Source organism: Pseudorca crassidens, chromosome 2 (assembly GCF_039906515.1).
Source record: "Pseudorca crassidens isolate mPseCra1 chromosome 2, mPseCra1.hap1, whole genome shotgun sequence".
Taxonomy (NCBI): Eukaryota; Metazoa; Chordata; class Mammalia; order Artiodactyla; family Delphinidae; genus Pseudorca; species Pseudorca crassidens.
The window spans coordinates 184,142,136-184,165,072 of NC_090297.1; the positions used below are offsets into that span (position 1 = coordinate 184,142,136).

The 22,937-nt window shown below is 59.1% G+C and overlaps 1 protein-coding gene across 2 annotated transcripts in view; it reads right to left on the reverse strand.

Annotated features, from left to right (window-relative positions):
* The window catches only part of CACNA1S (calcium voltage-gated channel subunit alpha1 S), a 61,281-nt gene that overhangs the window by 35,943 nt on the left and 2,401 nt on the right, over positions 1-22,937 (reverse strand). The window contains exons 3-10 of one of the 2 annotated variants that reach the window (XM_067729859.1): positions 11,146-11,285; positions 9,053-9,120; positions 8,689-8,841; positions 6,064-6,269; positions 4,674-4,777; positions 2,887-3,032; positions 2,383-2,464; positions 454-614 (exon numbers count right to left, since the gene is read on the reverse strand). In XM_067729859.1, coding sequence (XP_067585960.1) covers positions 454-614; positions 2,383-2,464; positions 2,887-3,032; positions 4,674-4,777; positions 6,064-6,269; positions 8,689-8,841; positions 9,053-9,120; positions 11,146-11,285 — 1,060 coding nt within the window. Of the gene's footprint in view, positions 1-453; positions 615-2,382; positions 2,465-2,886; positions 3,033-4,673; positions 4,778-6,063; positions 6,270-8,688; positions 8,842-8,977; positions 9,121-11,145; positions 11,286-22,937 lie in introns of both variants that reach the window. The other variant, XM_067729858.1, reaches the window with a different exon arrangement.

Below are 22,937 nucleotides of genomic sequence, written 5' to 3' on the forward strand. Positions count from 1 at the left end.
CCTTGTATTGACCTCCACTGTTGCCCTCCCTATACTGACCTGACGTCACTTATCAATATCTGTCTTTTCCTCTGGCTCAGGAAGCTCCTTGGCGGCAAGAGAGGTACATTACTCCTCCGTGTGCCCTGCATTCTTTCCTGGGCCTGACCCAGAGTACGTGTGTAATACACATTGGGTGAAAGATTGCTGTTTCTGGAGTAGAACTTGAACTTGGATGCGTGAAGCGCTCAATTACTGGTCATCTGTACGTCCAGTGTCTGTGATAATTTGCCCAGACATCTGGCGAGCACCTGGAGTGTCCCCAACTTGTTGCTGTTACGGCCCCTGGTAATGCCACGAGGAAAAGAGTACCACTGCCTAGAAGTTCTAGAAAACAATGTCGACATCTAACGACTTCTTCTGCAAAACCTGAGGGGCCATTGGCCACCACTGGCCGCCAGCCGCGTGTCTCACCTTGCAGGTGGGTCAACCAGAGAGGCTGGTGGTGGTGTTCCGAGGCGATCGACAGGGTGTTGAGGGCGACGATCAGGATGACCAGCCAGTAGAAGACCCTGGACTTCACCGCGTCGTGGCATTTCCAGCGGAAGACGCGGTTCCACCGCCTCCACTGTCGGCTGAGAAGGCGGGGGGTGGGGCCGTGGCTGAGCTACTCCAGCTCCTCCCCGAGGCCGCCACACTTAAGTCTCACCACCCACTCCCTCCTCCAGCCACATGAGAGGGCCAAGGACCTGAACTGCAGAGACAGATCGCAAATCTTGCCTCTTACAGCAAATGTCTTCACCTTTCAAAGGAGGATAGTGATGATGCCGACCTCAGACGGAATGAGAGACGAGGTCCGGCGCAGAGCAGGGCTCCGTGCGTTTCCAACTTAATCAAAGCAACCCTGGCATGCCCCGTTTTGCCCGTCATAAAGGCAATTCTTTAACAAATTGGTCATATCTGGTGTCGGGGAGGGCGCGCAGAAAGGCACCTCCACTGTCAGATCGACCTCTGTGCCGCAATTACCAAGGTTAGAACTTGTGCTCCCTTTGACCCAGCAAGCCTGTTTCTAGGCATCTGCGCGGCAGAAATGTTCACCCTTATGCACAACGGTTCCCTGGGGCACTGTGTGTATTGCCCCAAACTGGACAGCTTACGTAAACAGACTACAACATATGCGCACTGTGGAACATTTTACATTCAAAGATACAACAAAAGACGGTGTGTGAGCTATCACACCTTGCAGAGATGTGGAGGGACCCGAAATGCATGTCACTCAGTAAGAAAAGCTGATCTGAGAAGACCACATGCTGTGTGAGTCCAATTAAAGACATCCTGAGAAAGGCAACACTATGGAGACAGGAAGATCGGTGCTTGGTTGCCAGGGGTGGGAGTTGGGGTGTGAACAGGCAGAAACAGAGGATTTTTAGGGCAGCGAAAATACTCTATGTGACACTATAACGGTGGGTACGCGTAATTATACGTTTGCCCAAACCCACAGAACGTCCAACACCAAGAGTGCGCCCCAATGTACACTATGCACTTGGATGACGCAGGTTCATCAGTTGTAACAAACGGACCATCTGCTGGGGATGTCGATGGTGGGGGGCGCTGGGCGTGGCTGGGGGAGGGGCAGGCGGGAAATCTCAGCACCGTCGGCTCAGTTTTGCTGTGAATCTGAAACTGCTCCGAAAAAAGAAAGTCTTAGAAAAAAAAAAAAAGGGTTGTGTCTGTATAAAGTTGCCCTCAATAGAAAATTCTAAATTTAAAATGTCAGTTGCCAGTTTATGTGGGGATCGTATTCATTTAGCCAACGAGCCCTCCCGCGTGCTGGGCACTGTGTTTGGTTCTGAGGTGACAGTGGTTAATATGAGAAACCTCATCGTGTAAAAAGTGAAAACAAAACCGAAAAAAGCTGGGGTGTGTGTGTGCGTGCGCGTGTGCATGTAAGAGAAATGAAAGCGTGCAAGAGGCTTCAGAGAGATACAAATCTAACTGTTACCATGGTTACCTCTCTGAAGGGCAGAGAAGGCCATCTTTTCTTTGATGTATTTCTCTATTGTTGGATCTTTCAAAATCACTGTCACGTATGAATTTGGAAAAGGAAGCAGCCAAACAGAACACACGGTCCTCTCCAGCTTCCTGCCTCCAGCCCCCCCCGCCCGCGACACTCATGGTGGTCACAGGCTAACTCCCCGTCTGGAGCAGAGGTTTCCGGGACTAATTATCCCACCGGCTCCCAGTTTCTTCCTTACGTGGTGAGTAAATAGGTCATCTGCCCAGTGCCCTCCAGCTGCGCTAAGGGAAAGAGACCCAAAAGCCACCTAGGGAGGTGACCGGGGTCTAACTACATGTCTCAGGGTGCTGCGGGCTGGGAGGACCCGCAGCTGGGCAGATACTCACATAAACTGGATGACTTTGTTCAAGCCTGCGATTTCATACAGGCTCTCTGTGTCAGAGCCGCCTTCATCCAAAGCCAGCTTCCCTGGGGACAGACAGGTCCAGTTGGCCAGGCTTCCGGGCCCCTCTGGGCTGGACACACCTGGAAAGGGCCCGCTGACCGGAGACACCTGTGACAGCGAACCTGGGTGGGCCTGGACCCCTCCCTCTGCGCTTTCCTGAGCCCTAGAGAGCCTGCATCGGAGGGGAGGGCGGGTCCCCAAGGGGCGGTGCAGCACTTTGGGACCTTGTGCTCCGGGAGGGCCCAGGGCACACCAGGCCGCCTCCACCGCAAGGTGTCAGGCTAGGCCTCTAGGGGCCGGGTTTTCTTATCTGCAAAGTGGTGATGCCTTCCTGCCCGATGGGCCCCCTGGGGCTGCAGCGGGGGCGGGTGTGGAGGTGCCCCTGTGGGAGCTGACCGCGAGGGCAGCTCTGGGGGGGCTGCCGACCTCGGCCCGTGGCTCCAACCTTCTCTCAAGTCGTCCACATCCATGACCTCGCCCTGCGTGATCCAGCTCAAATAGCCCCGGAGGTCCTCATCCAGCTGCTGCTTCTCCCGCAGCTTCTGGAAGGTTCCCCTGGACTTGGCCTTCTCCCGCTCCTTGGTGAATTCCCTGCAGTGGGGCGGGGGAGGGGGAGGAAGAATGCAGCTTCCTGGGGCGAGGGAGCCCGTTCTGCAGCTGGACGTGCCCCCCCCGGCCCAGTGTTGCCTGGGGTCCGGGGTCCTTTAGGGAGGCTGAGGGGCGGCCCTCTCCCCCTCACCAGCCCCGCCCTCCAGGCCCCCCCTCCCCGGCCCCGTTCCTTCTTTTCCTCCCATCTCATTTCTCCCGCCTTGTCTTGGGTGACCTTGGACATAGGGGTTAATGACATGACCGTGCATTGCCCTAACAGAATCGCCATGAACCCTCCGATTTTCCATACTGCCCTGACCCTTTAGGCTGCCTGAGTAATTTAGCTCTGCTTACAGACTTAAGACCCTGGGGGACATGCTCCTGGGCCTGGAAGAAACCAGACAGCAGCAGTGGAAGGAAAGGACCCGAGGGTCAGCGAGGGCTCAGAGCGGCAGGGGGAGCCCTGGGCCCCCACGCAGGGTGAGGAGGGGAGTCCAGCCCGGTCCGCCCTCCCTGGGCTCCGAGGGGCGGGCTGGGGGCAGCAGGGTCGGCCCGCACCGCCTGCACCCTCAGCGCTGCCCAGCGCAGGGTCCAGGAGGGGCTCTTGACCATTCTGAGCCCCGGCCCCTTTGGGGGTCCCGCGAGCCTATGGGTTGCTCCTCTGAACAGCGTTGTAAAATGCTCCAAAGGAAACCATAGCTTGGCAAAGGAGCCGAGGAGCTAAAACATAGTTGTTGAGCTATAACGTGGTGATAAAGTAACATGCATGCTTCTTCACTGAATCATTAAGTAGCAGGGCCAGGCGCGGTCTGATAACTGTCATAACTTTGAAGTACTGATATTTGCAACACCTGTGACATGACAAGGGATTCCTGGTGGGACAAGTCATGGGCAGAGCTGGTACCACGTCATGGAAGGAAGGGCTGCATTTCAGTTGGACTCAAAGAAATAAAGGCAAGTTCTTCCTACCCTAGTCCACGGACCCCCGAATTCTATGTCCAGAGTGCCTGGAGGGAAGCTCTTGCGGTGGGCACAACGGGGCCAATGGCCACTTCCAGGCTGCCCACCGTAGCTGGGTGGAGCCGTCACGGACAAATAATGACCATGAGTACTTAGCACTTCTGATGTGCTGGCCTCCATTCTAAGTACTTCACAGGTATTAACTCATTTAATCCTCCCAACAGCCCTGTGAAACAGGCACTGAAATTATTCCGATGTGACAGATGTGGCTCATGAGGCACAGAGAGGTTAGGTAATTAGTCAAAGGTCACACAGCCACCAAACAGTAGTGCAAGGGTTTAAACTTGGGCCTCTCGCTCCAGAGTCTGTGTGCTTAGCCTGAAGGCCATGCTCAGTGCCGAGCTTCAGCCCAAGCACCTCCAGGGACAGGAGGCTGGGGTCTTGGGGCTTCACGTGGACGGAAGGAAGCAAGGATGGGAGAAGGCTTGAGGAGAAGGGAGAAAGGTGAAAACTGGAGGGGCTCCTGCCTGCATCTGTTCTCTTCCTGGCTAAAGGGGAGCCAGGGATGAGCGGGGGTTCTAAGCCACATTTCCCTGCCCACTGCCTCCCCTCCTTCCCCTCCCCCTCCTTTCCCCGCCCCCCCTTCTTCCTCCCCTTTCTCCCAGCTGTCTTTGAGCCCCTTACCCGCTCAGCACGCCCAGCACCAAGTTGAGGATGAAGAAGGAGCCCAGCAGGATCAGGGTGACAAAGTAGATCCAGGGCCACTCGTTCCCAATGGCATCGTTGACCTGGTCCAGACGCAGGTGTGAGCCCCATCCCCAACGTGAGGGCTTAGGCCCCCTTGTCAAGCTGGCCTACGCACCGCACCCGACGGCGGGGGCAAGGAAAGAGGCCATCTTGGTCTGGAGAGGAGCCTCTTCTAGCCTGAGGACCTGGAACTGGGCCTTGCTGATGGCTATCGGCTGGTGAGACTGAGCCCTGCCTCCCTCCGGTCCCCGGGCTCCCTGCCTGATCCTGTCATGCCGGCCACCTCCAGTCGGCCCCTTTACAACCGAGATTCCTCATAGTGGAAGAAGCACTAAAAAGCCTTGGCCTGCGCTTGGCCGGCTCCTTCAGGAAGCACGCCTGTGACCCTGGATGAGGCGCCGGCATCTCTGAGCACCGTTCCATCTGCCTCCTGAGCTGATGATGTGAGCTCCTCACAGGCTGGTCACGGGTGAAACAACACGCGTGACCGTCCTTCGAAACGTTTAATAATTGGCTCCCATAATCTGAGTTTACGAGAGCTACTCCCACTAATCCTTTATATTTGCAAAGCATTTGATGGGTTTACAGGCATCTCCCACAGGTAGTGTCAACCCGCGGCTGAGCTCCGGGGCTGGAGCCGGACGGTTAGAGGTCAATTCTTGGCCGTGTCACTCACTAGTCCAACAGCGGCCAAGTTACCGAACGTCCCTGAGCCTCGGTTTCCTTATCCGGAAAATGGGATCAATGCCTCCCACTGTCGGAGGATCAAAAAAGAAATGCAGCCTAACTCTTGTATCATCAAACAAGTCAACTCCTCCAGCAAGAGAACGTCTACGGCACTAGGTGCCCGCACTGCGGTAATTCAGTTAGTGCCCCCACTAACCATCGTGACTACCCTGAGATGGAGTTATAGTATTTTTATTTTATAGACGAGGAACCTGATATCCAATCATATTTTTATTGGAAAAGCAATCTTGCCCAGCAGCAAGAAGAGAGACTCAAAGGGCCCTTCCTTCCTCGGGAAATCTGAGATCCCACGCCATCGGCACCAAGTCACTCACAGCCAGGATTAGGGACAAGTTAGGACGTGAGACCAGAACCCGCCGAGCTCCGGGTTTCCGTCCCTCACCTGCTCTTGGGACTGCGGACACAGGTGGTACCTCGGCCTCCCCCAAGGATGCTAGGACACACACCTGAGGCCCAGAAGGGCTCCCCAGGGAGGGGCAAGGAGAAGCGGGAAGACCCTCAGCCCAGGACTGGCAGGCCCCACCCGCTCCCAGCGAGCCTGTGCTGGGGAGACAGCCGGCGGGCTCAGGCCCAGACCCACCCAGTAGAGGACGTCGGTCCAGCCCTCCATGGTGATGCACTGGTACACGGTGAGCATGGAGAAGCCGAAGTTGTCGAAGTGGGTGATGCCGTGGTTGGGGCCTGGCCAGCCGCCCCGGCACTCGCTGCCGTTGATGGTGCAGCGGCGCCCTGACCCCGTCCGGGCACAGGGCGACGGCTTCTCGTTCTCCACCGTGGCCACGATGTCTGTGGGCGGGCGGGGGTGGTAAGCACCGGCGGAGGGGCAGTAAGAGGGGGCAGCAGGGTGCGGATCTCAACATCAGTTTAAAGTCGGGGAGGCGGCCTTGCTGGGAGAGTGTGGTGCAGACCATAGGGGGCTGGGCCGAGGGCAAGGATACGGATACGGATACACGGATACGGACAGGGACACAGGCGTCTGCAGGCAGGAGCTCGGGCCCAGGGCCTCACTGGAGGCGCGGCTTCCATGGACTACAACCGATGAAGCAGATGTGATGTATCGTTTGTACCCACAGAGCTTTGTAAAAGGAGGCAGCAGCCCAGCGGGGGCGGAGGTGTGGGCCGGGCCTCACACTCCGGCTTGAGAGCTCTGTCTGGGATACAGAAGTGGGGATGCGCCCCGATGCTGGGGTGCGCTGGACTGGGGGGTGGGTCTGCTCTTAGAGGGGCGTCCCCAGCAGGCCTTAGCATCCAGGGAGCCCCTGAATGGTGCTCTTATTGTCTCTAAAGCCTGAAATTTGGGTGACGTCTGGGTCCCCTTTTCCCCTGGTAGGTTTGGTCTCCTCTTGTGTTCAGAGAGGTCAGGCCGTGAGAGATCGAGTGGCCTTCCTTAACCTTGTTACCAGGGGGCTCAATCCTCAGGAATGGGACAGGGGGGCACAGATGGTCCTGAGCTTGGCGTGTGGTCCCCAGCCCCTCGCAGCTGGGTAACCCCCATCCCAGAGGGGCTTGGGAGCGCTACTGGTCAGCACTGGGCAAGACCTCATGTGAACACCAGGCGAGACCCTCGAATTTCGTTTGAAGGTTGTGCTAGAAAGCCCCCTCCTCTCTGCCCTGGTAATGCCGATGAGAGGCCAGAGATCGTCATGGGGACAGGAGGAGGCTGAGACGGAGCAGGTTAGGAACAAGCCCAGCGAAAACGCCGTGAGAGGTGTCGTTGGAGCTGGGCTGCCATCCCCCTTAGGAAGTGGGGAGGGTCCCCCAAGACTCTGCAGGTCTCCGCCACCGAGTTAGGGGCTCATCCTAACAGAGGTCACCTCTGTCTTGTGCTGGGTCCTGTTCCTGCACCCCCAGTGTCAGCGGCACTCGGCCCGGGTAAGCTGAGGACCAGCAAACCGCCGCTACCTGAGAGCGGGGACCCGGGAATACGGTCCATCCTTTCGTCAAAATGCCCAGGAGCTTCCCAGGTGGCGCAGCGGTTGAGAGTCCGCCTGCCGATGCAGGGAACGCGGGTTCGTGCCCCGGTCCAGGAAGATCCCACGTGCCGTGAGCCATGGCCACTGAGCCTGCGCGTCCGGAGCCTGTGCTCCACAGCGGGAGAGGCCACAACAGTGAGAGGCCCGCATACCGCAAAAAAAAAAAATGCCCAGACTCTATGTGCCCCCTCATTTCTCATTCTTTGAACAGATGTAGGGGCGGAGTTTTCCAGATCCGTGTGACATGTGATGTCGCAACAGACCGAATGCAGCGATGGGAGAACTCTGCCGACATCCGCTAAGCCAGGTCAGTAAAGAGGTCCAGAAAACATGTAAAATGGTACCACTCTCGTCGCCAAACATTTTTGGTTTGGTTTGGGAAAATAAAGTTATTTTTCAGTAATTTTTTTCAACTTTGAGAAAGTATATTATTTATGTTAGTATGTAAGTGGTCTATTACTGTTCTTTTTAAAACGGGTTAATAAATTAATACTATAACATTTTTCTTGGTTTTCATTCCCAACACCGTACACATCAACAGACAAAATCTATATAAACAAAAACTCTTTGGGACCCTCAATAATTTTGAAGAGTGCAAAGGGGTCTTTTTTTTTTAATTAAAAATTTTTTTTTTGGCCACACGGCACGCAGGATCTTAGTTCCCTGACCTGGGATTGAACCCACGCCCTCGGCGGTAAAAATGTGGGGTCTTAACCACTGGACCGCCAGGGAAATCCCCCACAGGGGTCCTGACAGCAGGCGGTTTGAGAGATGCTGGTTTAGAAGGTGTAGCCGAAGTTCATCCAAGCCCCAAGGCAGCTCCTCTCTGACCAGGGGCCATTTGGCCGTCGGGTGCTTCCTGAGTCCCATTCAGACCCCACCCTGCGGGCCCTGGACTAAAAGCTAAGACTCGAGCTACAAGGCAAGTACAGACAGAGATTCGGGCTGATCCTGAGCCTACATGTCAGTCCACAAGTGGCCAGAAAGCCCAAGGGCACCAGCCTTATGTGGGGCAGGGGTGCTCAGAGGAAGAACCTGACCGTTCACCCCCCTTGCCCCCTGACCCCAGCAGAGCTGTTTCCCGCCCAATCTCCCTTGTCCAGGAGAAACCCATCCCCAAGGTCAGTGGATGGGGGAAGCAACGACCCGGTCCTGGGGCTTCTCCACGGCTGGGTGAATCCCCCTCTCGAGACATCCCCAGGCCTTCCCGACACGCCGGCCCGGAAGCTCACCCGTCCCGATGAAGTAGCAGGTCTTGTGCATCTTGCCCTTGAAGAGCTCCAGCCCGATGATGGCATAGATGATGGCCATGAAGAGCACAAGCAGGGCAATGTGGAACAGGGGCTGCATGGCCTTGAAGACGGAGTTGAGGACCACCTGCAGGCCTGGGGGCGTGAGGGCAGGGGGAGAAGGACGACTTAGCCCCCCTCTTGGTCTCCTGGCCCTCCCTCGGAGCCTCCTCCACACCAGGGTAGGAGGGGACCCAGGACTGGGGCGAGGGGGAGGGGCTCTGCCACCCACTGGGCACCCCGGACACCAGCCGGAGCGGTCTGAGCACGCGGAAGGCCCTCAGGGCCTTGACGTCCAAGCCGGCGCCTTTGCTGCTCATCGGGGCCGTGTTGGTCTGGATGACGTTGACCTGCTCCAGAATCACGGTGAAGACCCTGGGGAGGACGAGAGGGAGAGAAGGTGGCCCAGCGGTCCGCTAAGCCTCTGGCCCGGGGCTCAGGGGCCCCGTGTCCCATTCACGCTCAGGGTACCGGTGGAAAGACTGGGGGCAGGCAGCAAGGTACGGTTCATCAGCCGCTAGCAGCTCTGGTTTGGTGACGCCCGTCTGGGGATTTTAGAAAAAATCCTGAGGCCACGTTCAGGCTCAGTAAGAAGAGCGTCGGGTCCATGTGTGATGGGCACTCTGGGTCCTGGAGGGGGCAGCTACGGTCAGGCCGGGGGCTGAGCACAGCCCGTGGTGGGTGGAGGGTTCCAGCAGCCCACACTCGCGCTCGGAGGAAGGGGGAACGCGGAGGAGAGAGCCCGGAGCTGGTTCTCCATCGAGCTCTCCTTCACTGCATTTCTGACAAAGCCCCTTTATGGTCCTTCCTGCTCTCAGTGTACTCCGATTGCCACTATCCTTTGAGGTCCATCTCAAGTCCTTCTTTAGGAATCCTTCCGTTGATATCTGAACCCCCTGGGCGGCACCGCGTGTGGAACAACGGTGCGCTGCGTGGCCTTGTTCTGCACAGACTCGTGGCCTCCAGCCAGGCAGTCCGTGAAGGCAGAAGCTGGTTCACAGAATTCTCTGTGTCCTGTTGTGCCTAAAGCAGCACTCGGCAATTAGCAGAGAAGGAATATGATTTTTAGTGAGTGGAAGGGCAGCCTAGTGGTTAAGGGCAGGCTCTGGAGCAAGAGTGCCTTGGTTTAAATCCCGGCACCGCCACTGGCTGGCTGTGTGACTTTGGGTGGGTTGCTTGACTTCTCTGCGCCTCACCTTCCTTAAATGGAGAAAATAAGAGGATTGTTGGGAGAATCAAATGAGATGGTCCATGTAAAGCACAGAGTAAGTGTATGACAAACGCTGCTGTTATAATTAGGTCGTGGCTACCAAATCGTATGTTATGGGCTCAACCACGCTCCCCCCCACTCCAAATTCATACGTTGAAGTCCTAACTTTTGGGGCCTCAGAATGTGGCAGTATTTGGAGATAGGACCTTTAAAGCGGTGATTCAGTGAAAACGAGGCTGTTCAGGCGGGCCCTAATTCAGCCTCCCATCCTGGCCCTTGGAAGAAGAGGGAACTTGGGCACACACCAAGGGTGCGTGTGGATGGAGGAAAGACCACGTGGGGACACAGCGAGAAGGCGGCCGTCAGCAAGCCAAGGAGGGAGGCCTCAGGAGAATCCAGACCTGGCCACACCTTGATCTTGGACTTCCAGACTCTAGAACAGTCAGAAAATACATTTTTGTGGTCTCAGCCCCCAGTCTGTGGCATCTTGTTACAGCAGCCCAAGCAGGCTCATACGGGTTATTAAACGTCTGTTCTCATGGACCCAAATAACAGGTGCTCAACACAGGCCCATGGAATAAATGAATAGATGATAGTAAAGCATGAGAAGTTTATGAACGTCCAGAAACTGCTGGGCACTGGAGCCACTCACACGTTTCCAGTTTTGTGTGAAGAGAATAAGGAGGGCTTCCCTGGTGGCGCAGTGGTTAAGAATCCACCTGCCAATGCAGGGGACACGGGTTCGAGCCCTGGTCCTGGAAGATCCCACCATGGGCGGAGCACCTAAGCCCATGTGCCACAACTACTGAGCCTGTGCTCTAGAGCCCGCGAGCCACCACTACTGAAGCCTGTGCACCTAGAGTCCATGCTCCACAACAAGAGAAGCCACCGTGATGAGAAGCCTCTGCACCTCAACAAAGAGCAGCCCCTGCTCGCCGCAACTAGAGAAAGCCCGCGCGCAGCAACAGAGACCCAATGCAGCCAAAAATAAATAAATACATAAACTTATTTTTTAAAAAAAGAGAGAGAGAGAAAATAAGGAGACTGGCGGTGCCTGGCTGGGGAGGGTGTGAGCCGTGGGCGCCCCCCCCCACCCCCCCGTCCCCGGCCCACACCCCTGCACTGCTGCACCTGCCTCCGGGCCCTCGGGCAGCCCGCTGAGCCCAACCGCACCCCTGGGCCTCACTCACCCCAGGAAGACGATGATAAAGTCCAGCACGTTCCAGCCGCTGCGCAGGTAGGCATCCGGGTGGAACAGGAAGCCGTAGGCAATGATCTTCATGGCGGCCTCAATGGAGAAGACGATGAGGAAGAAGTACTCCAGCTTCTCCTGCAGGGCGAGGCAGTCACACCACGGCTCCCCTACCTCTGCACCCTGTTCCGCCGCTCTGCGGCCCAGTCCACGGCGTCCCGCGCCGCCAGCTCCCTCCCTCCCTCCCTCCCCTCTCCCCCCGCGGGTGGTCCCTCCCCAGGGGGCCTCTGCTATGTTGTGTTCCTCCTCCCACTTTGTCTTCTTAGCTGATCCCTAGCTGGAAATGCCACATGTATTTCCGTCTGGTTCATTTCCTATCTTACGCACTACAGTATAAACTTCATGAGGTGTGGGGGTTTTTGTTACTTTTTTTAATGACTTCACTTCTCAGGCCTAGAACTGGATGAATGAATGAACGGTCAGGGCAGCCCCCAGAGTGAAGGCCCCCAGATGGCTCTTGTTTGGGCGGCTTTCTCCTCCCTCGTCCCGACGACTCACAGTAGGAGGTGGGGGACAGTCCTCGGGACTCCAGCTGGGCCTCCCGGCTGGTCAAGGTCTCACCTCTCATGTACTTTTCTGTAACCCCCGGCCCACCCCAGCTGCCCACACCTGCTGCGGCCTGCAGGCAGCCACTTAAAGGGCACAAGCACCGACGTGCCAGGCGGGTGTCGGGGGTCCCTGTGCCTGGACGAGGCCCCACAGCTCGGAGGCCAAGGGCTTCGGCTTAGTGCCCCCTGCAGAAGGCCTTGCCCGCTCTCCCAGACCCTCCCCTGTAGGTCGGCTCTCTCAGCCTCCCATCCTGGCCCGGTCACCCTGCCCCGTCCTCTGGGCCCAGGAGAGAGCTATTTCCGGAGAAGCAGGTCACTCTGTCAGAGCTCCAGGCTGACACCGCTGTCCTTGCAGCCATCCTAGCCAGGCTGGTGGCTTCTGAGAGCTCTGCACACGCGCCCCCACCAGCGAGCCGCCCCCCAAGCCCGCCCCGCCCCGGACCGGGCTGCAGCCCTGCAGGAGCGCAGGAGCACATAGAGAGAACTGGACCACCGTCCTCTGGACCTCACAACCCAAGCCCATGTCACCGTCAGTCACCCACACCCACCCCAGAAAGCCCGCCACCACTGGGCCAGCACACTACAGAGCCATCACTGTATTGGGGCCACCCCGCTAGTGACCTGGAAGAGAATTTACTTTAACTTCCGAGTGGGTAGATGTGGAAAGCAAGGGAAGAGGGCGCCAATGGCTCGTTACTATGGATCTGGTCCCAGAACCCTCCCAACTTGGTATTCAGAGCATTTTCCTGAAAGCAAGGTCTCCCTTTGTATGTTGAGGGGGAAACTGAGGCATATATGGGCTAGGCCTGCTTTCCTTAACCTGGACCCTAATCCCTTCCACCAATTTGTAATTCCAAAGCTTTCTCCTTCCTCCAGAAAACAGTAAGGTAGGGTTAGAATGCAAAGCACCGATCCATTCAAGGGCCTGTGTAGGGCCACCAGTGGGAATTGGGGCAATCGCTCCGCGGAGAGGCCCTGCCAGGGGCGTCCGGGCGGCCCCTGCCAGGGGGTGGGTGCAGCACGGCCACGGCAGGGCTGAGGGGGCGTGGGTCCATTCCCCCGCAGGGCAGGCTGCCCGGGAGGCAGACGCAGCATCAGGAGAGAGGCAGGAGGCGCAGAGTGAAGTGGAGTCAGTGTGTAAATGCCCAAGTGGCTGCCACCCCAGGGGCAAGGCAGAAGTGGGCTTGAGGGGAGGGAAAACAGGGCCCAAAATAGCTGCTGTGCTCACAGGCCGGGCGGCCGGCCATGTACCCGGAGGGCCGCCTGCACCTGCCCCTGCCTGTCCGGCTGCCGCCTGGCTCCCAGGGGGCTTGTCGAGGGCCCTGGGGTCCCGCAGGTTCCGCGGCCCGAGAGCTCCCCTGGCCCGACCCTGGAGCTCCTGGAATTAGAGCACACTGCGTGGGAGTCCTGCGTACGCACACCCCCCGCCCCCGCCCTAGGAGAGGCAGGGGGACGTGTTCCTTCCTGTGTCACAGAAACTGTGCCACTGATGTCACCTTGGGTGGCCCCCGAGCCCCTCCGGCCTGGGCTCTTTCCCTGGCTGCTGCGGGCGGCGCTGGCTGTCTGTCCGAGATCCACGTCCTCAGCCTTCCCAGCCCCCCACCTCCCATCCCCGCTTCCTTAGGCGCCCCACTCCAGCGGGCAGAGAGAAGCAGGGGGTTTCGGGCATAGCGGTTCTCTCAGCAGCTCTGTTTCCCTGGGTGAGTTCCTAAGCCTCCGTGAACCTCAGTTTCCTCGTCTGTAAAGCAGAGATGACGATTGCTCCCTGCCTGAATCAGCGGAGGACAGGAGACCGTCGTGTGGGAGCGTCCGCCTCGCCGGGCCCCTCCTGACGCTCGGGGGGTGACAGCCTTTCCGCACCGCGTGCTCTGGTTCTCGCGGAGCTGTGGTCCGAGGTCTTGTCTGGGGGCGGCTCACGGGCCTGGGCTCCGTCCGGCCCACCTCTAACCCAACCAGACACTCCCTGCCCCAGAGCCTGCTCCTCCGAGGGGTCTCTGTCTTGTCCAGTGGCCCTGAGTTGCCCAGTGGGGACACCCGGGGTCTTTCCGGACCCCTCCCGTTGCTCTGCCCTGGGTACCTCCACCCACCCAGCCCAGGCCTTTCTGCACCCCAACATTTGCTGGATCCACCTGCACTCCGCACCGGCCGGCCTGTCCCCCAAACTCGCACAGCCTGTGTCCCCACGCCTCCCCACCTGCGCGACCCCCTGACAGCCCCCGTGTGATGTCCAGGCCCCGGCTCTCCCGCTGCCCCGGTCCCGGCGCCCCTGTCCACAGCGGCCCCTCTGCCTGTGTCCCCAGGTCCGTCACCCAGCCAACCTGTCATCTGTCCAGATCCCTCTGAGCCCCCAGGATGAGCTCCCCCTGTGTGGCCCGCAGTCCCCGTACCACTGTGCTGCTCTCCACCACCCTCCGCCAAACTGCAGCCCCCCGAGACCACGAGCGGGGGCCCCAAGAGCGGGGATGCCCCTGGTTTCTCTGCCACAGGACGGAAGAGGTGACATTCCCTCAATGGCAATGGGAGCTGGGTGGGGGCCAGGAGCACCCGCGGGCAGCTTCCCTGAGTCTCTGATGGTGGTGGCTAAGGCGGGGCTGGTGGCGGGACTCCCCCAGCCCACCAGGCAATGATGCTCACCCTGGGCACGGCTCCCCTCCCACCCCCAAAGACCTCTGGGGCTCAGGGCTTTCGCCCTTGCCATTCCCTCTGCCTAGAAGGTCCTTCCCAGACAGCACCACGGCTGCTGTCTTCTTTCTTTAGGACCCCAACCCCAAAGTTGCCAGAGGCCCTCCGGACCCCTCCTCCCCTCCCCCAGCTGTCTTCTTCCCCTGCTTGGGCTCTTTGTCAGCAGCTGTCACTGCTTGCCATGCTCTGTTTCTCTCCTTCCTTTGACTGTCCCCCCCGACCTGAATGTACAGTCTAGAGCCTTTGCTGTGTCACCGGCATCTAGAACCACGCGGCCACGTGGGTGTCTGATGTGTCAGTGTCCCTGGCGCCGACCCACTGTCGTCACCCTGGGATGAGCGACGTAGAGGCTCTGAGAAGCAGCATTTGGGAGCCATCAGAGCGACGTGCCACACCCTCCAAGCACGTGGGTGGGTCACAGACCAACGTGGGCTGTGAGTCCCACACGGCACAGGCTGTGACACGGTCCCGCGTGGGAGGACAGCTGGTCAGCCCACGGCTGGATGAGGTTTAACAGCGACAAAGTGGGCTTTCCTCACAGATTGGCTGTGGAGCTCTGCTCTGGGGCACACAGTACTGCCTGGCGCACAGTAGGTGCTCCGGAAGTGTTTGTTGAATGAATACACAACGGAAAATTTAACCTCTGCCGCCACATGCCTCCCAAGCAGGTGTGGCCTCACGATCTCTATTCCCGAGAAGGGATGCTAGACCCCGGGCTCTGGCTCCAGAGCAGGGAAGACGTGCCTGCATCGGCCCCCCCCCGCCCCCCCGACCTCGAGGGAGGACCATAAACCTGTCTGTCTCTGAGGCGAGGACTCCGATACCAGCTGCCTAGAAGGAAGGACCTTAACTACCAAACGTCCCTCCACAAACAGGCCTCTCACTGGGCCCCTGGGGCCACGCTTGGCCGGAGGTGGACCTGGAACGTGACCCTGACCCACAGGCCTTGCACCTGCTTCTGGGGGCGCTGGAGCGAGACCCTCCCAAAGTCCTGGCTGGAAACAGCAGGGCTCAGGCTGCATCCGCCCCGCTCACTGCCTCTATTTTCGGGCTGAGTCCTCTCTCTCCAAGGGTCAGCCACCCTGGCCCGACGGCTCACCCGCCCTGGCAGGCCCCGGGCTCTGTGGGGAGGGGGTGGCAGTGGGCTGGCCTCAGTCTCCCTGTCTGACTGCAGAGGGGCCGCACTCCTGCCCCGGGCACTGGGGCTTGCCCGACAGCTGGCCTGGACCCCAGCCTCCCAGCCCCCCGCAGCTGGGGGGGGCTCTGGGATCTGCAGGGTCCACAGAAAGACCCTAACAGGCTGGTCGGGGCAGGGCTGCAGAGAAGCCACAGGCAGCTGTGGTCACAGGTCCTGGGAAGGCGGCCGGCCCATCCCAGGGCTGAGGCTCCTTCCTTAGGGTCAAGGCACTGTGACCTGTTAGGACACAAATCTTACTGTGGGGCGAGGGGAGTGGCATTCCACTGTATTTGTTAACTCTTTAAGGCACGTCTGCTTCAATGAGCCAAAGTGGGTTTGTCTGAGGGTCGGGGAGCTGGCGCCTGTAGGGGGGTGGCCCGTGGCGGTCCCCAGAGCCAGCGCTCGGGGCAGGCTGGCGGGCACTGCTGCCACGAGATGCTTTTGCCAGTCAGGGACTGTTTCCCTCCTGGAGTCATCCCCTGTCTCGCCCCTTAGGCAGATGTTGGGCCCTGTGCCTCGGGAGAGGTTTGGAGGCAGGTCCCGATGGTGGTTTGCTGAGGCCCGACCCTGGTGTGGGAGGCATGGTGGAGGCGTCTCCCCAGCAAAACAGAGACTCACCCCAGGGTTTGGAGGTTCAAGGGTAGATCGACCTTGGGCCTGCTTCCCCACAGCACCCTGAAGATGCGGCTGGATCTGGGAGAGGGGCCCTGAGGACCCCTGAGAAAGCAGGGTACGGGCTTGCCAAGGCCTCCTGCTTCCTGAACGTGGAGACAGCGGACGGTGGCCTGGGGAACCATATGGCCAGAACAACACGGCCTCGGCCCGGCTGGGCGAGGCCCTACAGCCCCTGCTTCTTGGTGCTGCCTGTGACCCGGGGCTGGGGCCGCAGGATGACCAGAGAACAGCCCTGACTGAAGAGGGATGTGGGCTTAGGACCCAAACAAAGTTGGTTTCTAGGAATAAAGATGGTACCTCTTGGGCACCCCAGTGGTGGGTTGAGCTTCACCCCTGCTCTGCTGCTTTTCCTACGTGCAGCTGAGGGAGGTGGGGCTTGGAGGGCAGTGGGGCTCCAGCCCACCTGCCCCGACTCGGCCAACAGCGTCTCGGGGAAGCCGGCCTGGCGTCCTGTGACCACACCGCCCCAGGTGTCCCGGGCCCTGGCATCTGTCTGCATGACCACCTGAGCCTCCAGGTCTGGAAAATGACCTGCTGGAGTGAGGGAAGTGGCTATATTTATCCCAGTGAACTCTCACCCAAAAGGGTGCGGTCTGAGCGGGCTTCTCCACCACCCTGCCTTCCCCCTGTCTTCCCGCATGGAGACCAGCTCCCATGGGTCCGGGAGGGTCAGGCGTGTGGGGCAGTCCAGAAAGGGAGCCAGCGGAGCTGAGGGTCACAGAGGAGGAGCCTCTTCGCCTGGGGCGGGGTGGTGATGGCGGAGGAGGGAAAGCGGGGAGCCCACCTGGGAGAGGGTGGGAGATGGTACTGTCTTGGGTAATCGTGGTGACAACAGCTCTGGGTCATTAAGCTTGTGTGCCAGGCCCTGTTCTAGCCACACACACACAGTTCATCCTCACAGGGACCCTGAAGGGGAGCACTCTTACCCCCATTTAACAGATGAGGAAACTGAACCACAGAGAGGTTAAGTAATTTCTCCAGGATCGCTTCTGAGTGGCAGGGCCATAATGTGAATCCAGGGTCCGTGGCCTCAACCACGCCGTGCTGGGAGGGGGAGAAAGGGCACCCAGGGACCCCTGGAGGGGCTAATCGGAGCCTGTCCCTCGCCCCCCAGGCCTGGGCTCGGAGGGGCTTGGCTGTGGGCTAGGAGTACTGTGAGGGCAGAGAGGGGACAGAACGGCCACCTACTCCGCCTTCCCCATGTGCCTGCCAGACACTCGTCACCACGACGGTCCTGGGGGGACTCTGAGTCCCCTCGGTGGGAGAGGGCAGGCTCCGAGCGGGGCCTAAAAGCCAGGCTCTCCTGTCATTTTGCCAGAAGCTTGTCCGGTGGCCCCGGCTTGGACGCCTGTGCCCTGCAAGTCCAGGGTCTCTGACGGGCCAGGCCAGAACTGGGGTCCTTCCGAGGGGAGGTGGAGTGGGCGGTGGCCTCAGCAGGCACATTCCAGACCCTAAAAAAAGACAGCGCCCTGGATGCCAGAGGCTTAGCCAGCAGCAACCGGAGCCCCAGGAATGTGCAGGGGCTGCGGTCTGAGGGCAGGCGGGCTTGGGAGGGAGGGAGGGAGGGAGGCCCCGAGGAGAGACAGGCCTATCCGGTCCCGCCGGCCTCCCCGCGCCTGCAGCACCAAGGCTAGCTTGACCCGTGCTGCCAAAAATCATTTAGAACTCGGAAATCAGGCGCCGCGTCCTTGTTGGAACCTTTGCTCACAGATCCGGCCGAGGAGTCTTTCGTTGTCTAGGGCGGGTTTCTCAGCCTCAGCACTCCCCGCATTTGGGGTGGACAGCTCTTTGTTGGCAGGCGCGGGGCTGTCCTGTGAGTTGCAGGGGGGGAGGTGTAGCAGCATCCCGGCCTCTGCCCTCTAGACGTTAGCGGAGCTCAGGACACAGGCTCCTCCCCAAGTTCCAGGCGCCGCCCAACGCCCCTCCCTGAAAACCACTGACCCGGGGGCTGTACCTTTGCTTGAGTCTCAGGATTCTGCCCACGAGAAGCACAAATGGTTTCTGCCTGATAGAAACCGTCCTCCCACGGCCACACTTCCATGGCCCTGTAGCTAGCCCAGTGTGCCACCCGGCAGGCAATCCTAGCCTATCACTTTTTCTCCGATAGCATGGATTCCTGTTTCTCAAATTCTCTTTGAGCCAACTCTACCCTCCTCCTTGTTCCGTTACCCGTTGAATTAACCTCTGACATGCGTTCCTTCTATATTTTCATCAGTTTTTCCTTTTAGTTTGTGGGCGAAGTGATAGATCATTTCTAGCCTGTCCCCAGAACTGGTAACTCTGATCACGGCTCTTGTTTTTCCACGTGGGTCCCCTCAGGCTGGCCCAGGCTGGAATGGAGACCCTCCCAAAGGTTTCCTTTAATTGATTCAGTCAGGGAGTCCCCCAGGAGCAGGGCTCCTTCTGGCCTCAGGGAGCAGGTAGCCCTTCGAGGGGCAGAGCTGGACTTGCGGGGTCCTGGTCTGGTGCTGGTCTCAGCCTTCACCTCCCTGCCCTTCGCTGGCCCTGGGGCAGCTCAGGGTCTATTCCATCCTCCTGCTCCCCTGACCCACGGTGCCCCTTTGTGACCAGAGTCCCCAGCCTCCACTCGGTTGGCAGAACCCTGGGACAGCTGTGTTAGCCACTGGCCCTGCAGGCCTAAAGCAGCCTGCTCTCTGGGGCAAGTAGGGGTGGGGCCGGATCTCAGCACCTGTCCTGGCCTGGACGGGCAGCACCTCCACAGTCGGCAGAAAGTGGGGTCTCACGCAGGGAGGGGCCGGGGACTGCTGTCCTGGGACCCGGCCCCCGCAGGCCACTCCCCAGGGAAGCAGAGACCCCTCTCCTCCTGTGTCCCCTTCTGATGTCCAGGGAGCCACACCCAATGCCCCACCGAGGGTACGGGTCTGCCCGCGGCGTCCACTGGGCATGCGCTGTGCCTCAGTTTTTTCATCTGTAAAAGTGAGAAATAGTGCTGCCTTGTGAGGCCGTGGTGGGCATTCAGGGGGACAATGCACTGAGAGCCGTCAGAGCAGCACCTGGCGTGGGGCAGGTGCCCGACAGCCGAGGGTGAAGATGATGATGGCGATGATGACGATGGTGATGATTGGCTAAAGGATGGGGCCGGGGGCGGGGTCAGGAAAGCCGTTCAGAGGACTTGGATGTTGGAAGGAGAGGAGAAGGGTTAAAGAGATTGGGGACAGGTGGGGGGGGGTGAAGAAGAATTTTTTGTCTGAAATAATCCTTTGGTCATAGCTGCTAGGGATTATACCCTTTGACTCTGGAACAACCTGGGGTCTCTGTGACCAGGGGCTTTGTGGCTGGGGAGCCCACGCTGAGGCACTGTGACCCCCGCATAATAAAGATTCCTTGTGTCGTTAGACAACGTGGCATAATTTATAAGGGCTTGACTCATCCAGAACCTTCTCTGAACTTTACGGTGTTATCCCCATTTTACAAGTGAGGGAACTGAGGGCACAGAGAAGTTAAGTAACTTGCCCAAGATCACACAGCTGCAGTTCCAGAGCCCATCGTCTGAACCACCGTCAGCTTCTCCAGCCCGGCTGGTGCAGTTTTCAGCCTCAGTGAGAGCTGGGGCAGGGGGCGGGGGGAGAAGGAGGAAAAAGCTCCCAGAGGGGCCCCCTGCCTCCCGGGGGAGATTGTTCCCAGGACAGGTGTCGAGGCTTCCCTCCCATGAGCGAGGGTGCCAGCTGCCTGGAGTCTGCACACCAGGCCCCTGTGGGAAGCCTTTCTTGCCCCCTGACCTTTCCCCCTTCACCCCAGCTAGTCTGCAGTCACCCGAAGCGAGGGAGCTTCTGTCGCCCAGTGCTCAGACCTGCAAACCTCTGTGCTGGGTGGACGCAGGCCTCTGCACCTGCACCGTTGGGGGTTGACCTCGCCGTCCCCCTCCCCCAGTCCAGCCTGCTCCTCCCCCAGGAACGCCTGTCTCGGAAAGCGACACCACCATCTGCTCCGTCACCCTCTCTGAAACCCGAGTGTCACCCTCGCCTTCTTCCTCCCCTCCCCCATGCTCTGTCCCCACGCCCATCAGGCCCTGAGTCCACAGATCCCCCCGTCCTAAATCTCCCACTTCTCCATCTTCACCGCCACCTGGGCCTCAGCTCCACTGGACACCACTCTCCCTGCTTCCGCCCCCCCAACCCCGTTCTACCTGATGGCCTGAGAGATATTCCAAATCCCAGCCCGTCTCTCCACCTCGTGCCTCCAGCCCTTTGCCCACGTGCCCCCTCACCCAGAGCGCTCCTCCTGCGGGGCTGCGACAGCCTCTCCTCCATGCCCCACACTCATGTGGGACCTGCTCCAGGACTGGCCGGCCCAGCGCAAGAGGCAAGTGCGCGGCGCTTGTGCGCAACCTGTGCCGCTAAAGGTGCGGAAATGCCTCCTTCCACGCTCCCTTTGTCAGCCTATCGTGGTGGGGTTATGGCCTATTTAGTGTTTTGAGGAGGGTGCAGACCCTCCCAGGCACCTCCTCTCCGTGACCCAGCGCACATGCCGCCCCCAGCCATGCCCTGGCCCTTCGCACGGGCCCAGTGCCTCCACCCAAGGTGGACAGGCCTCCCCCAAGGAGACACAGAGCACCGGGAGGGAGGAGGGCCAGAAGCCAGACCCTGCAGGGCCCTCTCTGAATGGGCCATGGTGCTGTCAGCCCAGGCTGGGGACAGCCACCTCCATGGCTGTCCTGACACACCGAAGGGCATGTGTGCCAACCCTGACGCTCCCGGGACCACGCCCAGGCTCTTCCAGGTGGCCTCCCAGGGGACTGAGCTGAGCGTCTGCTCTCAGAGACAGGGGAGGGGTGGGAAGTGACAGAGGCAGGACCACGAGTGGGCCACGGCCCTGTGCCCCATCCCCGTTGAACTTCACTTACAAAACATGGACTCAAAGATGAAATTATCAGATGTTTCGATGCCATGACCCCAGAGCATCACCCCCTGAGCCCTCCCGAGTGCAGGTCACACCCCGTGAAACCGGCCCTGCCCTCCAGGCTCAGGTCAGACATGCCATCCGCTGGGGCCACCCTGGCGCCCCCGTCTCACTCAGGTTCTCCTCCCGGACAACGTCTAAGTGCACCCAGACCTTGCATGTTTCCCATTTCATTTTAACTGCTTGTTTGATTGATTGGATAAATTAATCTCTGTCAAGATGGAAATTATGTCTGTTTGGTTCACAAGTAGGTCCCCTGTACGTGCCAGGGATGTAACAGGCACACGACAAATATCTGTTAAATAAGAAAGTTAGTGCAGAGTGGGTCCTTGGGCCTCCCTTCTCCCAACCATGGTTCTGTTGGATGACTGGGGGGGTCCCAGACCTTCCTCAGATTCCTACAAAGTGGCCAATAGGGCGACGAAGAGAGGAAGCCCCCATCTCCCTCCCTCCTGCTCTAACTGCCCTCCCTTCCCTCTTGCTGGCTTTTGTGGAGATCAGCATATAACTACAAGGAGAAGCAAGGAGGCCTCAGCTAGGAGCTGGCTGTGTGACCTTGAGTATCACCTGCCCTCTCTGGGCTTCACAACAAAGGGTCCCTCACCGATGAGCAACGACCCACCCAGCTCTGACCTTTGACGTGATGGTTGTTACTTTGGGAAGGTTTCCGGTCCCGTTCTGCCAGGGAACTCATCACCCTGTCTCTACGAACCCTAGAACTTACCCAAGACTCCACCACTCAGCCCACAGGCCAAAGGCAAGCACACAGCACCGTGTGAACGTTTTAGGGTAGCCGTTTTGCTTCAAGATGGCAGGCGACATACCCGCTAAAGTCTGATTCTGCACCTTCAAGGAGGGTGGAGTTTCTTTCCAAAATAGTCAACTCCTTTAGGAGTTGAAATGGAACCGAGGCCCCCTGATATGAAGTCCTAAAGGGTGGAGTGGATGCAGGGTCCCCCTGGATTCCAGAGCAGAGACAAGGGACCGGCCTCAGGGGGCCCAGCCTCCGAGGAGCACCGCCCCCGCCTGCCTCACCGCAGGGCCTGCCTGCTCCGGCTCCCACTCTCCGAGCTTTTCCGCTTATAGCCAAGCACACACTTAGAATCCCAGCTTCTCCCCAGCTCAAGATAGATTCCTATGGAAACCAGCGCAAAGCAGAGGCAGAAACAGATGCCATCCTTCCAGGCCCTGGACGCATGCGTGACAGTTCTCCTTCCGCCCACCCTGCAGAGTTAGTGCAGGAAAAGCGCGCTGAAAGGGCGTGTCCGTCGGCCTGTCCCCTCAGGGGCCTGGTAAATGCCCAACACCTCCAGGGGCTTCCCCAGGGACCCTCCTACCGTCACCACACTGGTGGCACAGCTATCCAGGCCAGGTCTGAAAGTCAGAGCCCCGCGTCTGAGACCCTGGGAGAAGACGCGTGCATGGGGGTGACCCCCGAGCCTCAGTTTCCTTGTCTTGTAATGGGTCTAATAACGTTACTGACTTCATGGGGGCAGGTACAGGAAGTGATTAGCACAGAACCTGGCATCCGATAAGCACTTAATAAACACCGAGCATTTTATTGTGATCTAGCTCTTGGGTAAGTCCGTCTTTTACCCGCCCTAAGCCTCAGTTTTCTCATCCGTAAACAGAGTGAGCTGGGGAGGAGCCAGGACAGCCTGGTTCTGGAAAGCCCCTCCCAGCCGCGGCCTTTTCTGGCCTGTGGACTTGTCACTGGTGCCGGCGTGA